At 47.3% G+C, this 21,506-nt stretch overlaps 1 protein-coding gene across 2 annotated transcripts in view; it reads right to left on the bottom strand.

Moving 5' to 3' along the window:
- The window catches only part of PPP2R3C (protein phosphatase 2 regulatory subunit B''gamma), a 128,919-nt gene that overhangs the window by 63,286 nt on the left and 44,127 nt on the right, over positions 1–21,506 (bottom strand). For both annotated transcript variants that reach the window (XM_078659376.1, XM_078659375.1), the window contains exons 4-6: positions 17,955–18,067; positions 10,955–11,052; positions 9,843–9,913 (exon numbers count right to left, since the gene is read on the bottom strand). In XM_078659376.1, the coding sequence (XP_078515502.1) occupies positions 9,843–9,913; positions 10,955–11,052; positions 17,955–18,067 (282 nt within the window). The remainder of the gene's footprint in view (positions 1–9,842; positions 9,914–10,954; positions 11,053–17,954; positions 18,068–21,506) is intronic.

Here is a 21,506-nt window from a genome sequence, read left to right as displayed (position 1 = left end):
CCCGACTTCAGCATTACTTGTCCTGACTGCTCCCAGCGATTCCCTAGGCCCTAGGCCTAACCACTGTTCGAGTGGCCTCTCTTATACCACTTGTTTAGTATATGGTTTGAGTGGCCACCCGCCCTCATCCATAATTGTGCAACTTGTATGTTTAAACAGTGCTTTTGATTTAACGCTTGTTCCCCTTTATTCATAAAGAATACTGGGGATTGTTTTTAGTAATAAACACATATATTTTTATAATATATACTTGTGTGGTGTCCTTTCATTTGGTATTACAGGATTGTATGTGGTAAAACAGCTCGCTTAACACGACCTCTTAAGTTAAGCCTTTAGGCTGCTTAGTCCATGCTACCCCTAGGATAGCTTGTCTAATAAGGTTGACTTACAACCAGACACCATAAGGGATTGTTTGGTCAGGTAGTAGGTGGTTCCAGAATTGGAAACATCCCCTACCAGGCCAACTTCTCACAACGACACAATCTCGAGCGCCAAAAAACGTACAGGGGGGTCTCCCACAGCACTAGAAATATGAGCAACTTCGCCACGGATCTGTACACCAATAAACCACCGGGAGCCGTGCATCTCACCCCAGTCCCTTCCTAACCACAATTACCACCCACCACAGGACAGTGTGAAGTAAGCAACACGATGCGAGGCAAGCACACAAATGAAAGAAAGTACGAGCAAAACGTAGGCCAGGGAGGGCAATCAATAAGCAAGTGGGCAAAAATTCAAATAGGCAGTTCAAATGTCTCAGCAATAGCAACAAGGGCAATAATAGACAGGAGTTCAGTCTCGTCGTTAGGAAAAGCGGGGGTTTCCCTGCAAAATAGAAACACGACCTCATCAAGGCAAAAACAGGCAGCGGTCCACCATTGTTCTCAGGCACCCGGGGAGGATCAGGTCCCCGCACGACATCCAAGTCCCCAAACTCCAAACATCAAAGAGCAGGAGGTTCCAAATCCACCGGCCAACAAACCTGTCGATGGATAGCGACAGTAACCCTCGTAGCGACCGAGGGAGGCGAGGCAGTGGCATCACTGAGACAAGAGGGGACCATGAAGGAGCGTTCACCCAAGATGGCGGTGGAACAAATCGAGTCTCCCGGAGCACCGGGGGCCAGGGCCGCGCGTAAGGATCGTAAGGCATCAAGAACGTCTCCAATCGTAGGCTCACGCACACACGTCCAGGCCCCCGTGCAGTCCAGCAACCCAAGTCCGTCATCACGAGGAGACCCACAGCACAGGTCGTCGGCAGCCATTTTGTGAATTCAGCCTCCTCACCACCCTCCGCGATTTTCGGAACAGTTCACAAATGCGGGCCTTTACAGATTTCCGGGGGGTCCCAGCAATGGCAGCCTCGGTGAAAAAAGGAGATTCGCCCAAGGCGGGGGGCCGTCTGCAGTATCGCTGGCGCTCCTCTCAAACAGAGTCCGAGGACGAGGGTCCAGGGTCGATGGACGGAGCAGCGGCGGGGGGACCCCTTCACACGATCAGTCCACGGAGCACCGCGCCCCGCACCGGCCTCACGGCCGTCAAGGCGGGCCCGGATCAGGGTCACCGGGATGTTCTCACAACGGCTCTCACCAGTGGCGCAGTCTCTCGGCCGGGGCCGACGGTCACCACAACGCCAGGTCTGATCCGATAGGCGAGGCCCCGGTCCCAACACCACGAAGGCCCAGGTCCCTTCGGGGGGCACAACTTCGGGACCGCAGCACGCCGGAGTCTCCAGGCCAAACGGTGAGTAAGAGCGAAACGTTGCGTTCCTATTTCTTCGGAATTATGTCGTCTCTGGGCAGGATATGCAACAGGATATGCGAGTCAGCCGAGCTACAAGGCGACCATTACGCTCGCGAGCTTGGCTCCATGAGTAAGGCTATTATTAATGGTGATGCAGAGAGATTTAACTGAGTAGGAAGTGGTGAGTGGACAGTTGAGAGCATTAAGGTCGGAGAGCCAGTCTTGTACGGGGAGTGGGTTATTTTTAGGGGAGAAGAAATGATTTTGTTTTTTTAGGGTTGAGTTTGAGATGATTGTGGTGGAACCATGATTGGATCTTGGTCCAGGTGTCATTGAGGTAAAGGACATCAGAACGGGATTTAATCTTATAGTAAAGTTGAGTGTCGTCGGCATAGAGGTGGTAATTGATTCCTGCTTGTTTGAGAATGAGGGTGAAGGGTTCCATGAAGAGGTTGAAGAGAGCAGGAGAGAGAATGGATCCCTGAGGGACACCGAGGGAGATTGGTGTACGGTTAGAAAGGCAGTAATCGATTTTGATTTGTTGAGTTCTGTGTTGGAAAAAGGAGCTGAACCAGTTGAGGACAAGGCCATTGAGGCCAAAGCAGACTAAGAGTGTGAATAAGGCAGAATGGTTAACTGTATCAAATGCCGCAGAGAGGTCGGGGAGAGTGAGTAGGCAAGACTCGCCATTGTCGAGGGAGTGATGTATGTCGTCAACTATATTAAGCATGGCAGATTCTGTGCTGCAGCCTTTTCTGAAGCCAGATTGTAGTGAGTCAAAGAGGTTGAAAGTGTTGATGTGATTATCCAGTTGGAGCAGGGCGCATTTTTCAAGGGCTTTGGAGAGAAGAGGGAGGTTAGAGATCGGACGGAGGTTATTTGTGTGGTTGGGATCGGCACTGGGGTTTTTGGGGATGGGCATGATTTGACCCATTTGGAGGGAAGCAGGGACACACCCCGTGGCCCGGGAAGAGTTGATAATAGTGGCCCAGTATGGGGCAATGGTATGTTTTAGGTCTTGGACTAGGTTAGAAGGAAGAGGATCTTTGGTGTGAGAGGATGGTTTTAGTTTAGTGATGATGTTATAGACTTCGTGTTCAGTAACAGGGTGGAAATTATGCCGGAGGCATTTTGTTTTTGCTGGGGGAAATGATGGTTGGATTCAGGTGGGAAGGTAAAGGAAGAGAGATGGGAAGGGACAGGGGGAAGAGTTGATAGGATGGAGGTTCAGGAGAAATGTCATAGGAAAATAGTGGGCTGGGAGAGAGGGGATTTAAGAGGAAGGATTGATCAATTTTGGTGATTTTATCATAGAAGAAATTCGCAATTTCTTCACATATCTCAATTGAGGCCGTCAACTTTGGGGGGGAAGGGAGGAGGGGGGGGGCAGAGGATGTTTGTTTTTTGGCGATGCTGAACAGTTCTCTAGGTCTATTTTTGGCCCTTTCAAGTTTTGCACGGAAGAAGGAGGCCTTTTCATTGAGGATGTGTTTTTTATAGTTGGACCTAGCAGATCGGAGGAGGGCTAGATGAGAGGGGGACGGGTGTTCCCTCCAGGTTCTTTCAGTCAGTCTAAGAGAGCGTCTTTCACTGTTGAGATCAGAGTTGAACCAGAATTTGGAGGGTATGTTTCTTTGGGTTTTTAATTTGGGAGGAGCCATTAGTTCTAGGACCTCGGTGACTGATTTAGAGAAGTGTATGGTGAGGGCGTTAGCATTTTGGGAGAGGGGAATGAGCAGAAGTTGGGCTTTGAGTTTAGTCTCCAGTTTGCCGGGGGGGGGGGGGGGGGTAAGATGAAGGTTTCTGGTAAATGTCATATGTTTGATGCTTTTGGTGTGGAGGGGTGGGCCATACTGGTGATCGTGAAGATGATGAGGTTCTGGTCGGATCAGTTGATGGGGATGATGTTGGAAAGGGAGGCCAAATCATTATCTGTGATGATGGCATCAAGAGTAGCCCCTTTGGTGTGAGTTAGAGAATGACAAAGTTGTTTAAGGTCACTAATCTCCAGAAGATTTGTGAGGAGATTAACTGTAGGGTCCTCAATATCATTGCAGTGGAGGTTGAAGTCTCCAAGGAAGAGATTTTTAGAGTTGGAAAGTGAGGATTGGGTGGGGGAAAGTTCCTCTGCGAAGGGAAGAGGGCCACCAGGAGGATGCCAGATATTATGTAGGCGAAGAGTTGGGGAGACCTGAGTTTTAAGTTCCGCTCCGAAGTATTCAAAGGTAGAAGGGTCAGAGTTCTTAACAAGCTAGAGTTGTAGTTCATTTTTAAAGATTATGGCTGGACCACCACCTATTCTGTCTTGTCTATCTTTTCTGAGTATTGAGTAACCGGGGGAGAGTAAGTCAAGGATAGATGTAGAGTGGACATTGAGCCAAGTTTCAGTGAGGAATGCGATGTTAATGGCTTCGCTGAGGATGGTTTCAGCTATTTCAGTTGCATGCCGGATAGCGGAGCGCCAGTTAACCAGCATGCATGCGAGGGGTTTATGATTGTTTATGGGGGGAGGGCATGATTGGATAGCGTTAAGTTGCGTTGGGGGGGTCTAGGTGAGACGGGGAGGAAGGGATTCTGCTAGTCCCCAGGATCACGGGAATGGTTGAGTGGGGGGGCAGGAGGGTCAAAAATAGGAGAGTTAGGGAGGTAAGAGTTACAAAGGTTGAGGAGGTCAGAGGGAGAGAGATAGCTCGAGGCACAGGGGCCTATGTGAACAGTTGCAGCGGGGGGAGGTTCTCCAATGTGGAGGGTTAGTGGAATTTTGTGAGCCAGGGCTTGGGGAGTTTGCGTGGTTTAGGACGATCTCAGAGGAGAGGGAGTTAAAATCTTTCCTGAGTTGACAGAGTTCGGAAAACAAGGTAAAATCTTTCCTGAGTTGAGACAAGGTAAGGAGATAGTGTTCGATGTTAGACAGAGACTGGGTTAAAGGAGTGATAAGGACTGAGGGTGGTAGGGTGGGAGGGAAAAGAGTAGGATCCAAGTTGACCGGGGAGAGCGGACTTTGGAGTATGTGGGTTGGGAGGCCAGAGGGGAGGGGGGGGAGGTTGGAGGGTAGCGAGGATTGTTCAAGTTGATGGACGAAGGGAGGTCCATGGAGTCAGAAAGGGAGTGCATAGAATCAAAATAGGTGTTCTGAGATGGTAAGGGGGCGTGAGGGGAAATAACATCCTGGTGGGGGGGGAGGCAATTTAGAAAGGGTGAAATTGGTGCTGGCAGTCGAATAATAGGGATTTCGGGAAGAGGGTGCAAGGAGGAGGTAACGGGTGTGACTAGTGGTAGGTGGATATGAGTCTTTAGTGAGAGAAAGGGTTTGGGAGACTGTGTATGCTGTTGAGGTGTCAGGAGAAGGGAGGGTTGTTAGCGAGGGTGGGTAATTGGAGGAATGGGTTTGGGAGACATCATTAGCAGTAGACGTGCCTGTGGGGGAGGGCTTGGGGTCAAGGAAGGAGAGGGTAAAAAGGTGTCAAGCGGTTGGGAAGGTGAATGGTTAGGAGGTGGATTGGATAGTAGGTAGGACAAGGCGCTGAAATGTTGTTTAAAGATGGTGAGGTGATTTTCAGAACCTTGAATGAGGATGTTACTGGATTTGAAAATGGAGATGTCTACTTCGCCAAGGAAAGCAGGGAAAGTACACAGTTTAAAACAATACAGGATTTTACATGATTTAGTGATGGGGAGGTGGTGGAGGAAAATGCTTTTCCATTTGGAGGGATGTTTGGAGTAAAAGTTGTAGTTGGTTTTTATTATGGAGGCGAGGCTAAGGTAGTTATCGACAAATAAGGTTTCATGGTGACTAATTAGTAATTTGAGTTTAAAGTTTTTCTTAGCGTTTTTGGAGAGATTTGAGGGGTAGAGAATGGACCATGAATTAGGGCCATGTCTAGTGATGGGAGAGTCCTGGGGATTGAGGGAGTGGGGGGCATGGTAATTCAATTGAAAGTGGCAAGGGGAGGGGGAAAGATGCTCGGGGGATGACTTGATAGGGCGTAGAGAGGAGGGAGAGTCAGAGTAGGTGCAGGAGGAAAGTGAGCGATTTGAGCAAGCAGAAGAAGGGGAGAGGGCCGTGTTAGGTGGATGAAATAATTGGATAGTGTTGGAAGGGAGAGATGCGGAAAATCGGAGTGGGTGCAGTCAGGTGGGATTAATCAGTCATTACACATATAGAAAAATCTGGACAAGTTTAGGCACAGGTAAGTATTAGGGGACGGGAGAGAGTTCAGAGCAAGGAGAACGCGAAGTGGTAAAATCAGAGAGGAGCAGAAAGAGTAACAGTCAACAGGGAGATAAAATTACAAGGAGGGAGAGCAAACGGAAATTTACAAATTCGACTAGTAAAGAGGAGGTTGGGGCAAGAGGGACATAGTAAGGGGGGACATTGAGGGTTCAGTGAAAAACGAAGAGTGATAAAGGCCACAAATAATGAGAATTATGCGAAACAGGTAATAATTACAATCACAGGGAGAATATAGGAATTAACAACCACGAATAACAGTACAAAAGAGCACTAAGGGATTCGAACCATCATTAAGAAAGTCACTTGTTCCACTGAGGAGGATTGTCAAGCAGCAGGCAATATAAATGACAGTATAGATAGCAAAGATAATAACATAGGCTGGCAGTCTATCAGCAAAGGAAGTGTCAACGTTCCAATTAGGGCAAAAAGTCTGGAATATTGAACGAGAAGGAGACAGTGTGGCCGCATAGGGCTGGTTAGTGGGACAGAACGGTGTCAGCGGGTCGAGTTCGCCCCTACACTAACCTGTGAAAACCAAGTGTTTGACTGGATAATCATTTATTGGGATTGCTGGGTGTGTTTTGAGTTGTGCGCCTGCTCTGTTCACCCTAGACCTACCTCCTCTCTGAGAATCGTTGGACTGCTCGACCCTTGCTACCCCCGAGTCAAGTGCTGAAGAGGTACTTGGCAGAGTTGATCAGAGCTCATAGTACGCTGGGCTCCGCCACAACAGGAGTAACGGGCCTCACCCTCCATTATTGGGCCCAGTAGCTCCTTCTTGCTCTACGGTCCTCTGAAAGTGGTTCCGACAGGGATGTTACTGGTCTTATGTTCCTGTGTCATGGTCCTATTGCTCTACTATACCTCGGGGTCAGTTCTAGGCTGAACCATGTAGGTCTGCAATGGCCCTGTCTGGGCCACCACTTCAGAGGGGTTGTTGGTCACAGAAGAGGAAAGCGGGGGGCAGGGAACAGGCTAGATATGTATCCCACTCAGGCACATCTTGTTACTGAGAGTGGGACAGGTGATGTGCATGACTCGGCTGGAAACAACACAAGCTCTGCAAAAAGGAGGCCACAATCTTGCCCGCACCCACTTATGAGTCCAATTCATTCACCTCAAAGTAAACCCACACACAATCGATGTTCAATATAAATACCTTTCATATGCGTCATGGGCATGATGAAGGCAAATACACACTAATAGGCGACAGGAGGCAATTCCCTCACAAGGGTGCAGGTGAACACTCTTTGAATACTAAATATGCACCATCACTGTCAGTCTTCTATACACTGGGTAAACAGAGTTGTAGCCACTCAAAGGAAAAGGGGGAATAGTAGTCAGTAAACAAGGGACATCTGCTGGACTTGCACAGTTGCTGAACTGCCTGAAAATGTGTACAAGAGAGGGCAACACATTTTTTAAAGCCATTCAGAGGAGTTTCGTACCAGGAATCCTTCTGGTGAATGTTTGCACTTTACTAATCCCAAAGAGGGAGAGGAGTTGGCCTAAGGGCTAAGGCGGTCGACCCTGAGTCTGGGGAACTGGGTTCAAGTCTCGGCAATGATGCTGAACATCCTGTGATTCTGGGCAAATCACTTCATCTCCCGGTGCCTAACAAAAACGAATGTGTCCTCATGTAATGCAACTGGTGCTATGTAAAGCGCTCTGATACCCGATTTCGGTCAATTTAGCGCTATATAAAACTCTGTTAAAAAAAAAAAAAAAAGCAAAACAAAATAACAACTCTTCAATTTGTAACTTTCTCTGGAACTTGTTCTGAAAATGTCCCTGCATACCCATGTGACGCCCACACACGGGGCATGTATCACAGTTGCCATGTGAAGCATTCCCCTGCCTGTTGGGGGACAGGTTTATGCTCTTACAATACCTCTAAAACAAGAAGATAACAAAAAAGGGAACGTAAAAGCACTAAATGTAAGAGGAAAAAGGATTATAATGTGAACGGCTAGCAGTAGGATGAGTAACGTGACTGCAGAGGGACGAGAGGTGGGAGAGAGTGAAGTGCAGGAGACAGAAGGAGATCAGCAAGAACCGATATATAACGAGAAGTACAGCCGATGGGAGAGGGAGCAGCTCCAGCTGGAGAAGGGTTGGGGTTACAACACACAACTGCTGAGCACAGAAGCCCCAATATGAACTGCGGGGAGGAAGAGGGCCAAAGGGGGCTGCTGAGGGAAGAGGAGGGCTACAGAATGACCACAGAGGACAGAGAAGGTGGGGTAGTATAAACAGATGAGGAAAGAGGGGAAGTAAAAGCTGCTAATGTGAGGGGGTGTCTTTCATAGCCGAGGGTGGGGAAGCAGTAGGAGCACGGACTGTTGAGGGAAGAAAAAGGCAGCATGGCCTCCACATACTGAGAAGAGAGAAGGCATACACTAACCTGCTGAGGAGAGAGGCCGAGCTAAAGTACTAACAGCAAAGGTGCTAGAAAGTGGAGTGTAGTGGAGGAAGAAAGGGAGGACAAACTGCTGAGAGGAAAGAATGGTCAAGAGCAGACAATAAAATCAGGGATTGCATGCAGTGCTGAGGGGATGAAAGGGATATGGCGAGAAAAATCAGGGCAATTTTGACCTTCTGAAGATAGCGTATGGAAGAATAACCGGGAGCAGGACCTGCTGAGGAGAGAGTATGGAAGAATAACAGGGAGCAGGACCTGCTGAGGAGAGAGTATGGAAGAATAACAGGGAGCAGGACCTGCCGAGGAGAGAGTATGGAAGAATAACAGGGAGCAGGACCTGCCGAGGAGAGAGTATGGAAGAATAACAGGGAGCAGGACCTGCTGAGGAGAGAGTATGGAAGAATAACAGGGAGCCGGACCTGCTGAGGAGAGAGTATGGAAGAATAACAGGGAGCAGGGCCTGCTGAGAGAGAGTATGGAAGAATAACAGGGAGCAGGACCTGCCGAGGAGAGAGTATGGAAGAATAACAGGGAGCAGGACCTGCCGAGGAGAGAGTATGGAAGAATAACAGGGAGCAGGACCTGCTGAGGAGAGAGTATGGAAGAATAACAGGGAGCAGGGCCTGCTGAGAGAGAGTATGGAAGAATAACAGGGAGCAGGACCTGCTGAGGAGAAAGTATGGAAGAATAACAGGGAGCAGGACCTGCTGAGCAGAGAGTATGGAAGAATAACAGGGAGCAGGACCTGCTGAGGAGAGAGTATGGAAGAACAACAAGGAGCAGGACCTGCTGAGGAGAGAGTATGGAAGAATAACAGGGAGCAGGACCTGCTGAGGAGAGAGTATGGAAGAATAACAGGGAGCAGGGCCTGCTGAGGAGAGAGTATGGAAGAATAACAGGGAGCAGGGCCTGCTGAGGAGAGAGTATGGAAGAATAACAGGGAGCAGGACCTGCTGAGGAGAGAGTATGGAAGAATAACAGGGAGAAGGACCTGCTGAGGAGAGAGTATGGAAGAATAACAGGGAGCAGGGCCTGCTGAGGAGAGAGTATGGAAGAACAACAGGGAGCAGGACCTGCTGAGGAGAGAGTATGGAAGAATAACAGGGAGCAGGGCCTGCTGAGGAGAGAGTATGGAAGAATAACAGGGAGCAGGACCTTCTGAGGAGAGAGAACAGACAGCAAAATCAGAGAAAGAAAGAACTGCTAAATGGGAAAGTTGGGATCATCATTGAGATCAGGAAGTACTGATAGGAGAGATGGGCTGACAAGCAGAGAGATCAGGAACTGCAGAGGGAACAGAGAGAAGGCAGTAAGACAATGAACGCAGAGAGCACAAGGGGGGATGCGGGTGAAGAGAACCATTAGGTGCAAATGTATAGAATACATTTAGCAGATTAGAGGCTTCTTCACCCAGGTGCAGAAGCTAATAGAGTGCAGTACTTACAGACTCCCGCAGGTACCCCTGTCCTGCCACATCGTACAGACTCAGGCCAATCCTAGTCTGGTGAAGCCACACTGTGGAAGAAGAGAGAAGTATCAGAGAGACGGCTCTCAGTGCAGGAGAGGGGAGAGAAGTACACGCATGGCCATGCATAAATATGAGCAATGCTCGCTAGGGTAGTACGGGGCTCTCTCAAACACAGACTGCATGACAGGCACTAGTTGGTCACAATGACCTATGACACAATATGCATATAGTAGTAGTGCTAGATAGGGCTGTGCAGGCTTCTGACATGCCAAGGGCTCAGCATGACATGTTCTGGGCTTATGGGAAACCGTAACACAAGAGATGTGTAAATAAACAATGCTCAATGGGAGTGTGCAGGTGTCTCAAAACCACCAGGGACACTGCAGGACTTGGACTGCGCGAGAGGGACACGATGAGCTATGGGATGACCTGTGTGTGAGTGCTTACTAGGGGTGAGTAGACTTCTCCAATACATCAATGGCAAGCAGGACATGGCTGGAATACTGGGACATAATGATCCCTTGAGATAAGGTACAAAAAGAGACAGTGATAGGGGACTGCAGACCTCTCTGACACACTGAGAGCTGCATGACAGCCTGCACTACTGAGACACCATGACACACCACATGCAGATAAACAGTCCTCACTCGGAGAGAGAGACGGCCCCTGAGACACACTGAGAGCTGCATGACAGCCTGCACTACTGAGACACAATGACCCAGAGACACCACATGCAGATAAAACAGTCCTCACCGGGCGAGAGACGGCTTCTTTGGCATATGAGATGAAGAAAGCACCCAGATGGACAACAAGGAGTAAAACACTGATTAGGATAAAGAATCCTGTTTTTTCAGACTTTTTGTTTCAATGGACCACGCTGGGAAAGGAAAAAGCACAACTGGTACAGCCTTGGTCATCTGTAATAGGAGGGAGGAGCCTCGGCTGGACAAACCTTTGCACCAATTCCTTACTTAGACCCGTACGTAACTACATTTTCAAAACCTATCCTCAACATAGTACAGTGGAGCGGGGCTCATTTCAGCTTGAATGGACTAAATCACCCTCCCTTCAAACTGCGAAGCACCCACCTTTCCGCATCACGTAATTGAAGAACTGCATAATGGGTATCCTCCCATAAGCATCATTGTGCAGCAGTTTGGCAAATACAGTGGCTGCAAAAAACTGCCTGTAAAACACAAGGAGAAAGGCATGCGTTAAAAACTGCATCCTACTGTGATACAGGGTAGATTCAGGAGGTTGAGACTTCATTACCACGTATATGGTCAACACAGATGAGGGAGAAGGGGCAGTGAGGTCAGAGCGGGCAACTCATGTAGCCAGGGGCGAGAAAGGGAGCCGACAAACCCTGAGGCATGGCCTGCAGCTGTTATATCGCTTCTACTGGGAGCACGAAGGTGGCATGTGAGAAAGGCATGACAGAAAAGGGTTGTGAGGGACAAACAGGGACGAGAGGGAGGGCCACGGGACATGTAAAACATGTTGTATTTTGTATGCATGTGCAGAGTGGTAAAATCTGTGCTGTGTTTAGTACAGAGAGACAAAAATGTGAGTGGTATTTATTGCACATGTGGTGCCTGACTGAAAAGAAATGATTCAGTGAGATGCATTTAGTGAGTATATGCAGAATAATGCAAAATGTGTGGAGGTAATAAAGAGCACATGTGGGGTGCTAAAAACAGGAGCTAAATATAGTTACCGTGTCCTGATATGACATTTAATCTGTATTTACAGAGTATCTGGTGATATATGAAACCCAAGATGTACTTGGTGTGCACACAGTGACATATGAAGTGTGAAGTGGATTTAGTGAGCATGTGCTGGGTCATATGAAACGAGTAAGCAAGATGTTTTTAGTGAACACGCATTGAAAGAGGTTTGAAAAGTGAATGGTTACTGGTTATTAGCACAAATGGTTTTAGATGCAGTGTCGGAGTACAATTAGTTAGGTATCGTATTTGAAACCCCTCGCTGGTGGAACCCAGAGTTGAAACTTGAGGATTCTCAGAGCCGGCCACCAGGAGAATGATTCAGTTCATTTTATTTGGAGGAATGGTGGTTTGACAAAGATACCATTTATAATGGGACATAAAGCAAGGTTGTGTCAACAATAAGGTGAACTGTGGAAGATGCAGGTTTAATGCTTCAGAGTTGTACAAAAGACTTGAATGCCAACTCCAGACAGACAGCATCCACCTGCAACTGAATGTAAGAAGCTCAAAATTTGTGGCTGCATAGATCTACTGAATGCTAATTTTAGAGATGATACAATCTCGAATTCTTCTCTTGTTTAGTGATAGCAAAGGCGCAGTTCTCAACAAGTCCAAAAGCTTCCTGTAACTGGCTGTGGGTAATTGGGTTAGTGTTTCATGGCACCCACATATCTTATTCTTAGTGCTTGGATTTCTATTAAATATAAAGACATTGTAAGTAAAAGTAATAAGTTATGAATAAAATAAAATCTGGATCATGAATATATATATCACTAATCATCATTGCTGAAGAGATTAGTTTTTTTAGACGAATTGTTATTCCATAAATGGCGTGTTGGTCAAATATTAGCATTTTCTATCACAGGCACTTGTGTCGGCTTGAATATCCAACCAACCTTGTAAAGGCAAGAGCCCATGGAAGCTGTCAGGGGTGGGATGGATAGTAGGCAAGCCACTAGTCATCTGCTGTCTACCTATCTCCCCCGTTTTCGCCAGCCCTTTGTGTTCATATCTGCGGTCCAAGTCAGGTATAAATATTGGTCCATTTAGAACCAGGATCGAGTACTTCTTTTAACATCACCAGCAGAATCTAGTGTCCAGCTGAGAGGGGCATTACCAGGACTGGGGGTCTGCTTCTGTTCACCGTAAGGCTCTGACTAAGCATGGAAAGCTGCCTGAGCCTTGGAGAAATGAAAGCCGCAGGGTAAGAGCCAAGGTCAGCTGCGACTACAACCTATAGGCCGGCTGCAACTACAACCTATAGGCCGGCTGCAACTACTGCCTATAGGCCGGCTGCGACTACAACCTATAGGCCGGCTGCAACTACAACCTATAGGCCGGCTGCAACTACAACCTATAGGCCGGCTGCAACTACAACCTATAGGCCGGCTGCAACTACAACCTATAGGCCTGCTGCAACTACAACCTATAGGCCGGCTGCAACTACAACTATAGGCCGGCTGCAACTACAACCTATAGGCCGGCTGCAACTACAACCTATAGGCCGGCTGCAACTACAACCTATAGGCCGGCTGCAACTACAACCTATAGGCCGGCTGCAACTACAACCTATAGGCCGGCTGCAACTACAACCTATAGGCCGGCTGCAACTACTGCCTATAGGCCGGCTGCGACTACAACCTATAGGCCGGCTGCAACTACAACCTATAGGCCGGCTACGACTACAACCTATAGGCCGGCTATGACTACAACCTATAGGCCGGCTGCAACTACAACCTATAGGCCGGCTGCAACTACAACCTATAGGCCGGCTGCAACTACAACCTATAGGCCGGCTGCGACTACAACTATAGGCCGGCTGCAACTACAACCTATAGGCCGGCTGCAACTACAACCTATAGGCCGGCTGCAACTACAACCTATAGGCCGGCTGCGATTAAAACTATAGGCCGGCTGCAACTACAACCTTTGTGGAAGACTGACCAAAAGAAGAGCCAGCTCAGGAGACATGAGGAGCTACCACGCAACTCAAGACAATGTCACTCGGTGAAGGCCAAAGAGACACAGGTGTGGTTCAAGACTCACCCTGATCATGCAAGCTTCCACATCTGTGTGAACAAAAAGGTCAGAATGTCAGTACACTGCCCTACCGCAGGATGACCAGCTGCGCTGAGCCACTGATCCAGGATGTGATGAGCAACAAGCCTTAACTTCTTTGGATGCCTGTCTTTCTCTTTTTTCTGGCCCAAGAGGAACACTGGGTTACCCTTCTCCCTCTATTCAAGAGCTGTCACTTGTCAGAGATGTAATGCCCCCCTGATCGCTTCTACCTCTGTATCATGGTGGGTGTACCCCGATCCAGCGCTTGACTGTAAATACACGATTTCCAGTGGAAAGTCTCGACCTCGATCAAGAAAAAGGAGCAAAAGCCCCTGAAGATTCCCAATACCCTTGATTTCTGACCGCACGATTTCGCCTAATTTCCTAGGCTACAAAGGCACCATGACTTTGAATCACCTGACCGGTGGCACCCCTCTGCTCTCTAAAGCTCTGTCTCGCTCCTTTCCACCTTCGTCCAAGGGTTCTGCCAGAGTGGGCCCCCTACTGCTGAACTTGTTTACTCCCGACTCTCTTTGGGTTTGCAATAAGCATGTGCTACGTAATGCGAAATATGAGTTCTATTTATTGATGATATTTTGAATAGTTTATTTTCTATTTACTTTAATAGAGTATGGACATATCCACAAGCACAGCCGAGTGATATACATATTAAAAAAAAAATAATCACTTGCAGTCTAATGTCACATATAACATCAACTTTCAGAAAAATATATTCTGCGTAACGGAGTTCAGTCTATTGGGAGGGAAAACTAAAGAAGAAAGTCTGAACAAGGGTGTTTTGAGTTTCTTCCGGACTGTGGGCGGTCTGGGATTGACCTTATGGCTTCAGGAATCAGACCTAAAGTCTGGGTGCCACACAGAAAATGGCCCAATCAGCGGGCTTGCTTTATTTGACTTTAGGATCTCTGTTTCAGTCTTGCTTGTGCTCTGGTTAGTTTTTGTTTCCCCAAGGCATGGAGATTTTCTTGCAGGTATTCTAGGAGCCCTGAGAAGGCTGCATGTATGTGATCTTGAAATTGAGGAGTACTTCTAGAGCATAGATCTTCAAACTGTGGGGCGCGCCTCCCTGGGGGTCCGCGGATGCATTCACAGGGTGGCACACATGCTGAGCAAGTTCTTCCAAATGAAGATGGCCTGGAAGCACGACATTATTTATTTAGGGCATACCCAGATTGTCTTCATTTACATGCAGCCCTTGAAGTGTTAAAAAAAGATATGGGAACATGTATGATGTAAAAGAAAGTATTTCCAACTGATTAGCATTATTTTATTTGCAGTTCACTGAAAGTGAAAATCACAACACTTACAAAATATTTTGTTATTTTTAGCCGTGTTTATTCTGTAAGGGTCTTGCAGTTAACCGCATATATTAGGATGCGGAAACCTTAAATGAAAAATAAATCCAAGTTAAGTTAACTGGTTGCAAATACATTCACATGACAGATGGACTTTCCTCAGAGAGATGCCTTGAGGAAGGTAGGGAGTTACTAGGGTTCCTTTTTTTTTTTAAAAAGGCCATTGGTGAAGCAGGTGCAGTGGCACTGGGGCCAGGGTTGTGAGGGGCCACCACACTGCACTTATTGGCAGTCTACTACCAAAAACAGTGTGGGAAACATTAGGTGCAAGGTGACCCTCCTGCACATGGACAGAGCCCAAGCAGCAAAGGGCAAGAGAGGGGGGTTGTTCCCCTTATTCCTTTGATAGAAAGATGCAGAGAAGCCTGCTTTGGGCCTCAGGCTTAGGAATGATGGCCCAGTGACGTGGGCAGAGGACACAGCCTGCTTCACAGGGCTGAAGGTACCACTAGTGCTGCAGGTGTAGTGACACCAGGGTTCATGGTTTTGAAGGGTCAATTAAATCAGAGTTGTGGCTGCTGCGCCATACTTCCTTGTTTGCATTAGGGCCCAGCACACATTTGCTGAGCCAATGTTGGTTTAGTCCTCGGACCCATAGCCCAAAGGAGGTGAACATAGAAGCAAAGGAGATATCTCAGCTGGGCTTCAGAGAGAAGGCAACATGGGGGCCCATGTTTTTTGCAAAGTGCAGATGAGACTGCATGCTTTGCAAGGCAATAGCTATCGTTAGTGAAGCAGGAGCAGTGGCACTGGGGCCCAGAACTGTCAGGGGCCCACAGCATCACAATTATAACTCTTCATTTACAAAAGTGTTAGGGCGTGGGCACCCTGGCTGCACAGAGGGGGGAGATCATTGTTTTACAGAAAGACACAGTCTGTCTAAAGACTGGAGTGATGGACAGGCATGAGGGGAAGGGGTGAAAGAGGCAGAGGAGACCGTCTGCTTCTCAGGGCCACAGCTACCATTAGTGCAGCAGGTGCTGGTGCACAGGGACCCAAGCTCAAAAACCCCAATTATGGGGCCTTGTGTTTTTGGTCAATTTCTTTTTTCTTTGATAGATTTGCACTTTTATGATTCTCACATTTAGTGTGAATTATGAGCTACAGAAAAATGCCACTGAAATGATCTCATAAGCTCTGTCACCTGTGCTCAGCCCTGTCCCTCCCACTCCCCATATTCTGGTTATAAATTTCAAGCATTTTACTTAGGGGGGCTTAGAGCAAAATAGTTTGAAGGCCTCTGTTCTAGAGTGAGCCAGTAGAGCTGCTTCAAGATCGTGGTTTTAGGATCTGATATCCTTGCTTCCGCCCCAGCCGAGCTGCAGCACGTAGACTGGCTTTAGGGGTCAAGACTGGTACTTGCTTGCGGATGAATGTTTGGATAACAATGAGCACATTTGATCTGGGCCTCCACAATGACCAAGCCTGAACCAGAGTGTGCTTCAGAGACATGACTGCGCTTTCTACGGCCAAAGATTAGTCTGATCAGCCTGCTGTGCAGAAGTCGTAATATAGACCTTAGTTAATCTAGTTCCAGGTGACAGCAGAGCAGTAAATAGGGCTGGTGCATAACTGCTTGGAGCAGCAGGATCACAGGAATGGTCCCAAGCAACAGGGTAGATGTTTACCTTTTAATATGGAACTGGGATACTCATGTTTCCATACCGATTTTCATTGGTTCGAGGTGCAGTTTTGCAGGGTGCACTGAAGGGTCTACGCAATAAACCTAGTGCCTCATTTATTAGGCCCAGTCTCAGAATCGCAGTGATGGGAGTATTTAGCCAGAGACATTTTATTTTAAACGCATGGCATTATGGGTCACCAGTAAGGTGACATATCTTTGGTGCTGCCAGGCGTAGCTCCAGGATGACCAGAGTGTCTTGTGCATTCATCTGATAGAGCAGACCATGAGCTTTATTTAGCCCCACCCAAGGGACTGAACAGGTCATAACTAGAAATAGCAACAGGGCAGACTCCTGGGGCACAGCACTAACCGGACGTCCATCCTCTGGATCCAAAAGGACGATGGACTCTGCTGTATACGAGTGAGAATGAAACAGATCCACTGGGGAGCCTTGCCATGTAGTCCCAATTCTGGTTTAGGCGCCAAGAAGCAGTCCACAGTCTAGGGTGTCAAAGGCTGCAGTCAGATCTAAAAGTAAGTATGTGTTGAATTATAAAGGAAAAGGTGCAGTCTTTAGAAAGCACCCACTGATTAACTACTTATTTATGATCTGCATATAGGGAGCACAGGTTGAGTGATATGAAACGCAAGTGTATATATATCAAGCTTGCAGACCGTGCAAGCAGAGACGTAACTTGCATTGATCGAGTATGCATTGAATAATGTTGGAATGTGCGTCGCACTGGGTAAGCCATCATTGAGCGATACAGGAAGTCCACTCAATGAGCAATCACGTGGTTTGTGACACATGAGCTGTGTTTAGTGAGCATTCTTGAGTAACTGTATTGGAATTTGTATCGTGAATATCTAACCCCTTGTGGGGCCCAAAGTGTAAGTGCTCCAGGAATGTTTGTTCTTAGTGAGTATTCATCAATTGGTATATGAAGGTGAGCTGGACTTGGTAAAAATGGATTGTGCAATATGAAAAATGTTTGCTGAATTCATCAAGAATGCATCTAGTGATATAGAACATGAAGCTGTTTTTAGTGAGCATATGGATCACTGGAGCTGAAGATAACATGGTATGTTACATTCAACAAACACAACAGTTTTACTTTGCAAGTTAAGTTACTTTACAAACATGATCTTGAGCTGAATGATGTTCGAAAGGTGAAGAGCATTTCAAAGAGGGGAACTATGTGCTACCCCTCAGTGTAGGAAAAGGAGCAGTAATAAAAATACCACTGTGGTAGGGTGCGTGGAATGTATCATATGCCCCAGAATGAATAGTTCTTACTTGCACTTAAGTCCAGCTTTGTCTCGCACCTTCAAGAAATTCTCATAGTTGATCATGGCCTCATCTCCGACCATGGGCAGCGTCTGGTGCTTGTCGAGCAGAAACCATAGATTCTATTAGGAGAAGGAAAGACTCTTTGAAATCGCAACCCAGAAAACGTGATACAATGGAAATGCTGTAATATACACAATAGTGACAATTACTCATGGCAAACGTAAAGCTGGAAATATAGGCGTGAAACAGCCTTGCCTACAGAAATCAGAACTTCACCGTCTGTTCTATATTTCTGCCATCTTTTAAAGACTCATCTGTTAAGAAAATACTTTAATCCGTTATCAAAATTGCACATATTATCTGATTCTCATTAAATCACAATGTGTCCATGCTTTACTAACCAATCTTCCCTACACTCCACTGTCTATGGTTTCCACTTCGCCACCCTCCTGATCGGCACCACCCTCCATCTCTGCTACTGCTCACCCCTCACCACATCGCATCCTGCTCCTAACTCTACCTCAACAACCCTCCTTCATCCTGCTCCTAACTCTACCATCTACCTCAACAACCCTCCTTCATCCTGCTCCTCCTCTTCCCCTTATCCCATCTGTTTCCTCTACTACCCCATCCCACTTCACTCTTCCTGTCCTCCACATGCCCCTCTTGTTGCCTTCCTCCCCACCATCTCCATCCGTCTCTTCTTCGAGCCACGTCTTCCTTTCCCTTAGCTCAATGTATTTTAATGTAAAACCTTGTGTAGCATTTAGAGCGATCTCGAAATGCACCAATACCTACGGTGATCACAAGCTATATAAATCTAGATAAATAAATGTATTGAGGGATATTTTATGGGAATACAAATGTGTGCCACAATGTTTTGCAATTAATAGCCAACACCCAACAGTACACTTAAAACAGGCATGTCGCACACCCAAAACAGTTTAAGTAAGCCCCTCCACACTACATTAAGCATTCTGTTTATGAGTTTCTAGGTGCTAAAATTTAGACAGGTCAACCACAGCAGCTCCAACATTTCATTAAGCAGAGTTTGGTCCAATAAAAAGAAATAACTTGAATCACTTGTATTCCTATTTGTGCATAAAAATATACACACACACATACATATATGACCAACACCATGGACGTGGTCGAAACGCATCTTTTTGTCATGCACAAATAAACTTCAGATACCTGATCAGTGGGCTTGTGAGGTGTTGTTTGTTCACTTAGTTGGGGGGGGGGGGGGCGGAAGAGACGGACCCACAAACAAACAAACAAACAAACACACACACACACACACCATCCCCCCCACCCCACCTTTTTGGGATAAAATCCATTCACCAAAGACGTGTGCACACACATAATATTCCACAAATAATATGACAATTTTCGTAAATTAGAACAGAAAGGCAGGTGAAACTCGTTGATCTTGTATTTAATGCACAACAAGATCAACGAGTTTCACCTGCTTTTCTGTTCTAATTCACAAAAATTGTCATATTATTTGTGGAATATTATGTGTGTGCACAGGTTCTTTTCACAATTGGTAGAGGTTTGCTTTGCATAACATTTTTCAAGGGGTTGTCGGGGTCACCCCTTTCCGTGTAGCACCACAGCGACAGTACTGTAAGAATCTTATACGCCATTCACCTAGTGGAGTGCAACCTTTTCCCTCATACTAATAACCCTTTTCTTTGGTATCAACCATTCACCAAAGACGTTTGATCTCCAGATCCCCCAGACGAGCTCCCAAACCTAGAGTAGAGGAATCCGTTATAACAGTGGCCACCGGAGGAGGAGGGTGAAATGGCTTTCCTTGGACGGATTGCTCCACTGAAGATCCACTGCAGTGTCTCTGGGGATCATGACAGACTCCTGGAGATCCCTGTTGTGCTGAAGCCACTGCTTGCAGAGGTACCACTGGCGGGCCCTCGTGCCAGCATGCATGGATGACCAACAGAATGCAGGAGGCTATCAGACACAGCAGGCGCAAGACTTTCAAGGCTTGAATCACAGCTGCATCCTGAAACACTGGACTCAGTCTGAATGCCCAGAATCCTCTGAAGAGGAGAAAAGGCCAGATTCGCCATAGTGTCTGCCCCTATAAACAGGGTGAGTTGAGAGGGCTCTAGGTGAGGGCTTGTTTTTGAAAACTCCAGGTTGTACAACCACAGAGTCATCAACTGTCAATGATGCAACACCAACTCTGGAGACTTGGGTTCGATCAGCCAATCGTCCACGTAAAGGAATACCGGCACTCCTCGCCTTCTGTGATGTGCTGCGACCACTGCCATCACCTTTGTGAAGACTCGAGGTAAGGCAGGAAGACCAAACGGGAGAACAGCAAACTGAAATGCTGAGATCCCACCGTAAAGCGGAGATACCTCCTGTGCGACTGCAGAACAGGGGGGTGAAAATATGTATCTTGCAAATCAATTGAGAGCATCCAGCCTTCTCACTCCAACGCAAGAAGCATATGAGCTAGGGTCAGCATTTTGAGCTTTTCTTGCTCAAAAAAACAATTAAAAATCCTGAGATCTAGGATCGAACGTAAATGACCGTCCTTCTTGGGAATCAGGAATAACTGGAAATAGCATCTATGAACCTGTTCCTGCTCTGGAACTAACTCCACTACACCCTTTTTAGGTCTCGCCTGTCGCATGCGCATCGAGCAAGGCGAGAGTATTGCGAGTTATCCACTCTTTATCCACACTGCAAGGAATCGTGGCGATTCCTTGCAGTGCCCGTGACTTTTAAGCTCAATGCGCATGTGCATTGAGCTTAAAAGCGCGTGCACAGCCGCCCGCATTCCTCCGACACCTTTGAAGTGAAGCTTAGCTTCACTTCAAAGGCCCGGCTTCTTCACACCCACATGCCGCTCTGCCCCGCTCCGCCCCCTCCCCTGAGTCATCCTGCCTGCCCCTTCCCGCCGTGTCGCATTTCTCCTCCCCCCTCCCCTCTCTTCCCTCCGTCTTGTTATCTCTATTTCTCCTCTTCTCCACTTGTTACTAACCCCATCTCCATCTCACGTTCCATCTGCCTTCACTGGGCACATCTCTCCCCTTGACACTCTGTATCCCATTTTAGCTCTCCGTCTTTCTCTCCCAACTTACCTCTCGCAGCTCCTGTCCCTCTCACACCTAACGTCTAAGACGCAAACCTTATTTTGGAGGTGGGGGGCGGAGATAGACTTTTTGCTGAAGCCGACCTTCTAATCACTAGATCGTACTCCTTTCCTCCATTTTAAACCCTTGGATCACGTTACCGTACTCCGCTTCATTGTAGGTGCAGAATGATCGGCATTTGTTCCACCAGCAGAAATGGCGCCTCCTTAGCAATGCACACATAGTTCCTTCTCGGTTCGTTCCCGAGGCAAAGCAAGAAAACTTTCGAAGCTCCGACCGATTCGCGTAAGGAATACCAACCCACCTGGCCTTCATTCAGGAAGACGATAAAACATAGCTCAGCAACCTGCAGACTCTAACATGATCCTGGACTCTCTAAAAAAAACACCACTGACAAATCCGTCAGCATGTAGATAGATCTACTGAATGC

Source organism: Lissotriton helveticus, chromosome 9, assembly GCF_964261635.1.
Source record: "Lissotriton helveticus chromosome 9, aLisHel1.1, whole genome shotgun sequence".
Classification (NCBI taxonomy): domain Eukaryota; kingdom Metazoa; phylum Chordata; class Amphibia; order Caudata; family Salamandridae; genus Lissotriton; species Lissotriton helveticus.
The sequence above is the reverse complement of the archived record's forward strand: the minus strand, read 5'-3'. Positions and strand labels throughout refer to the sequence as shown.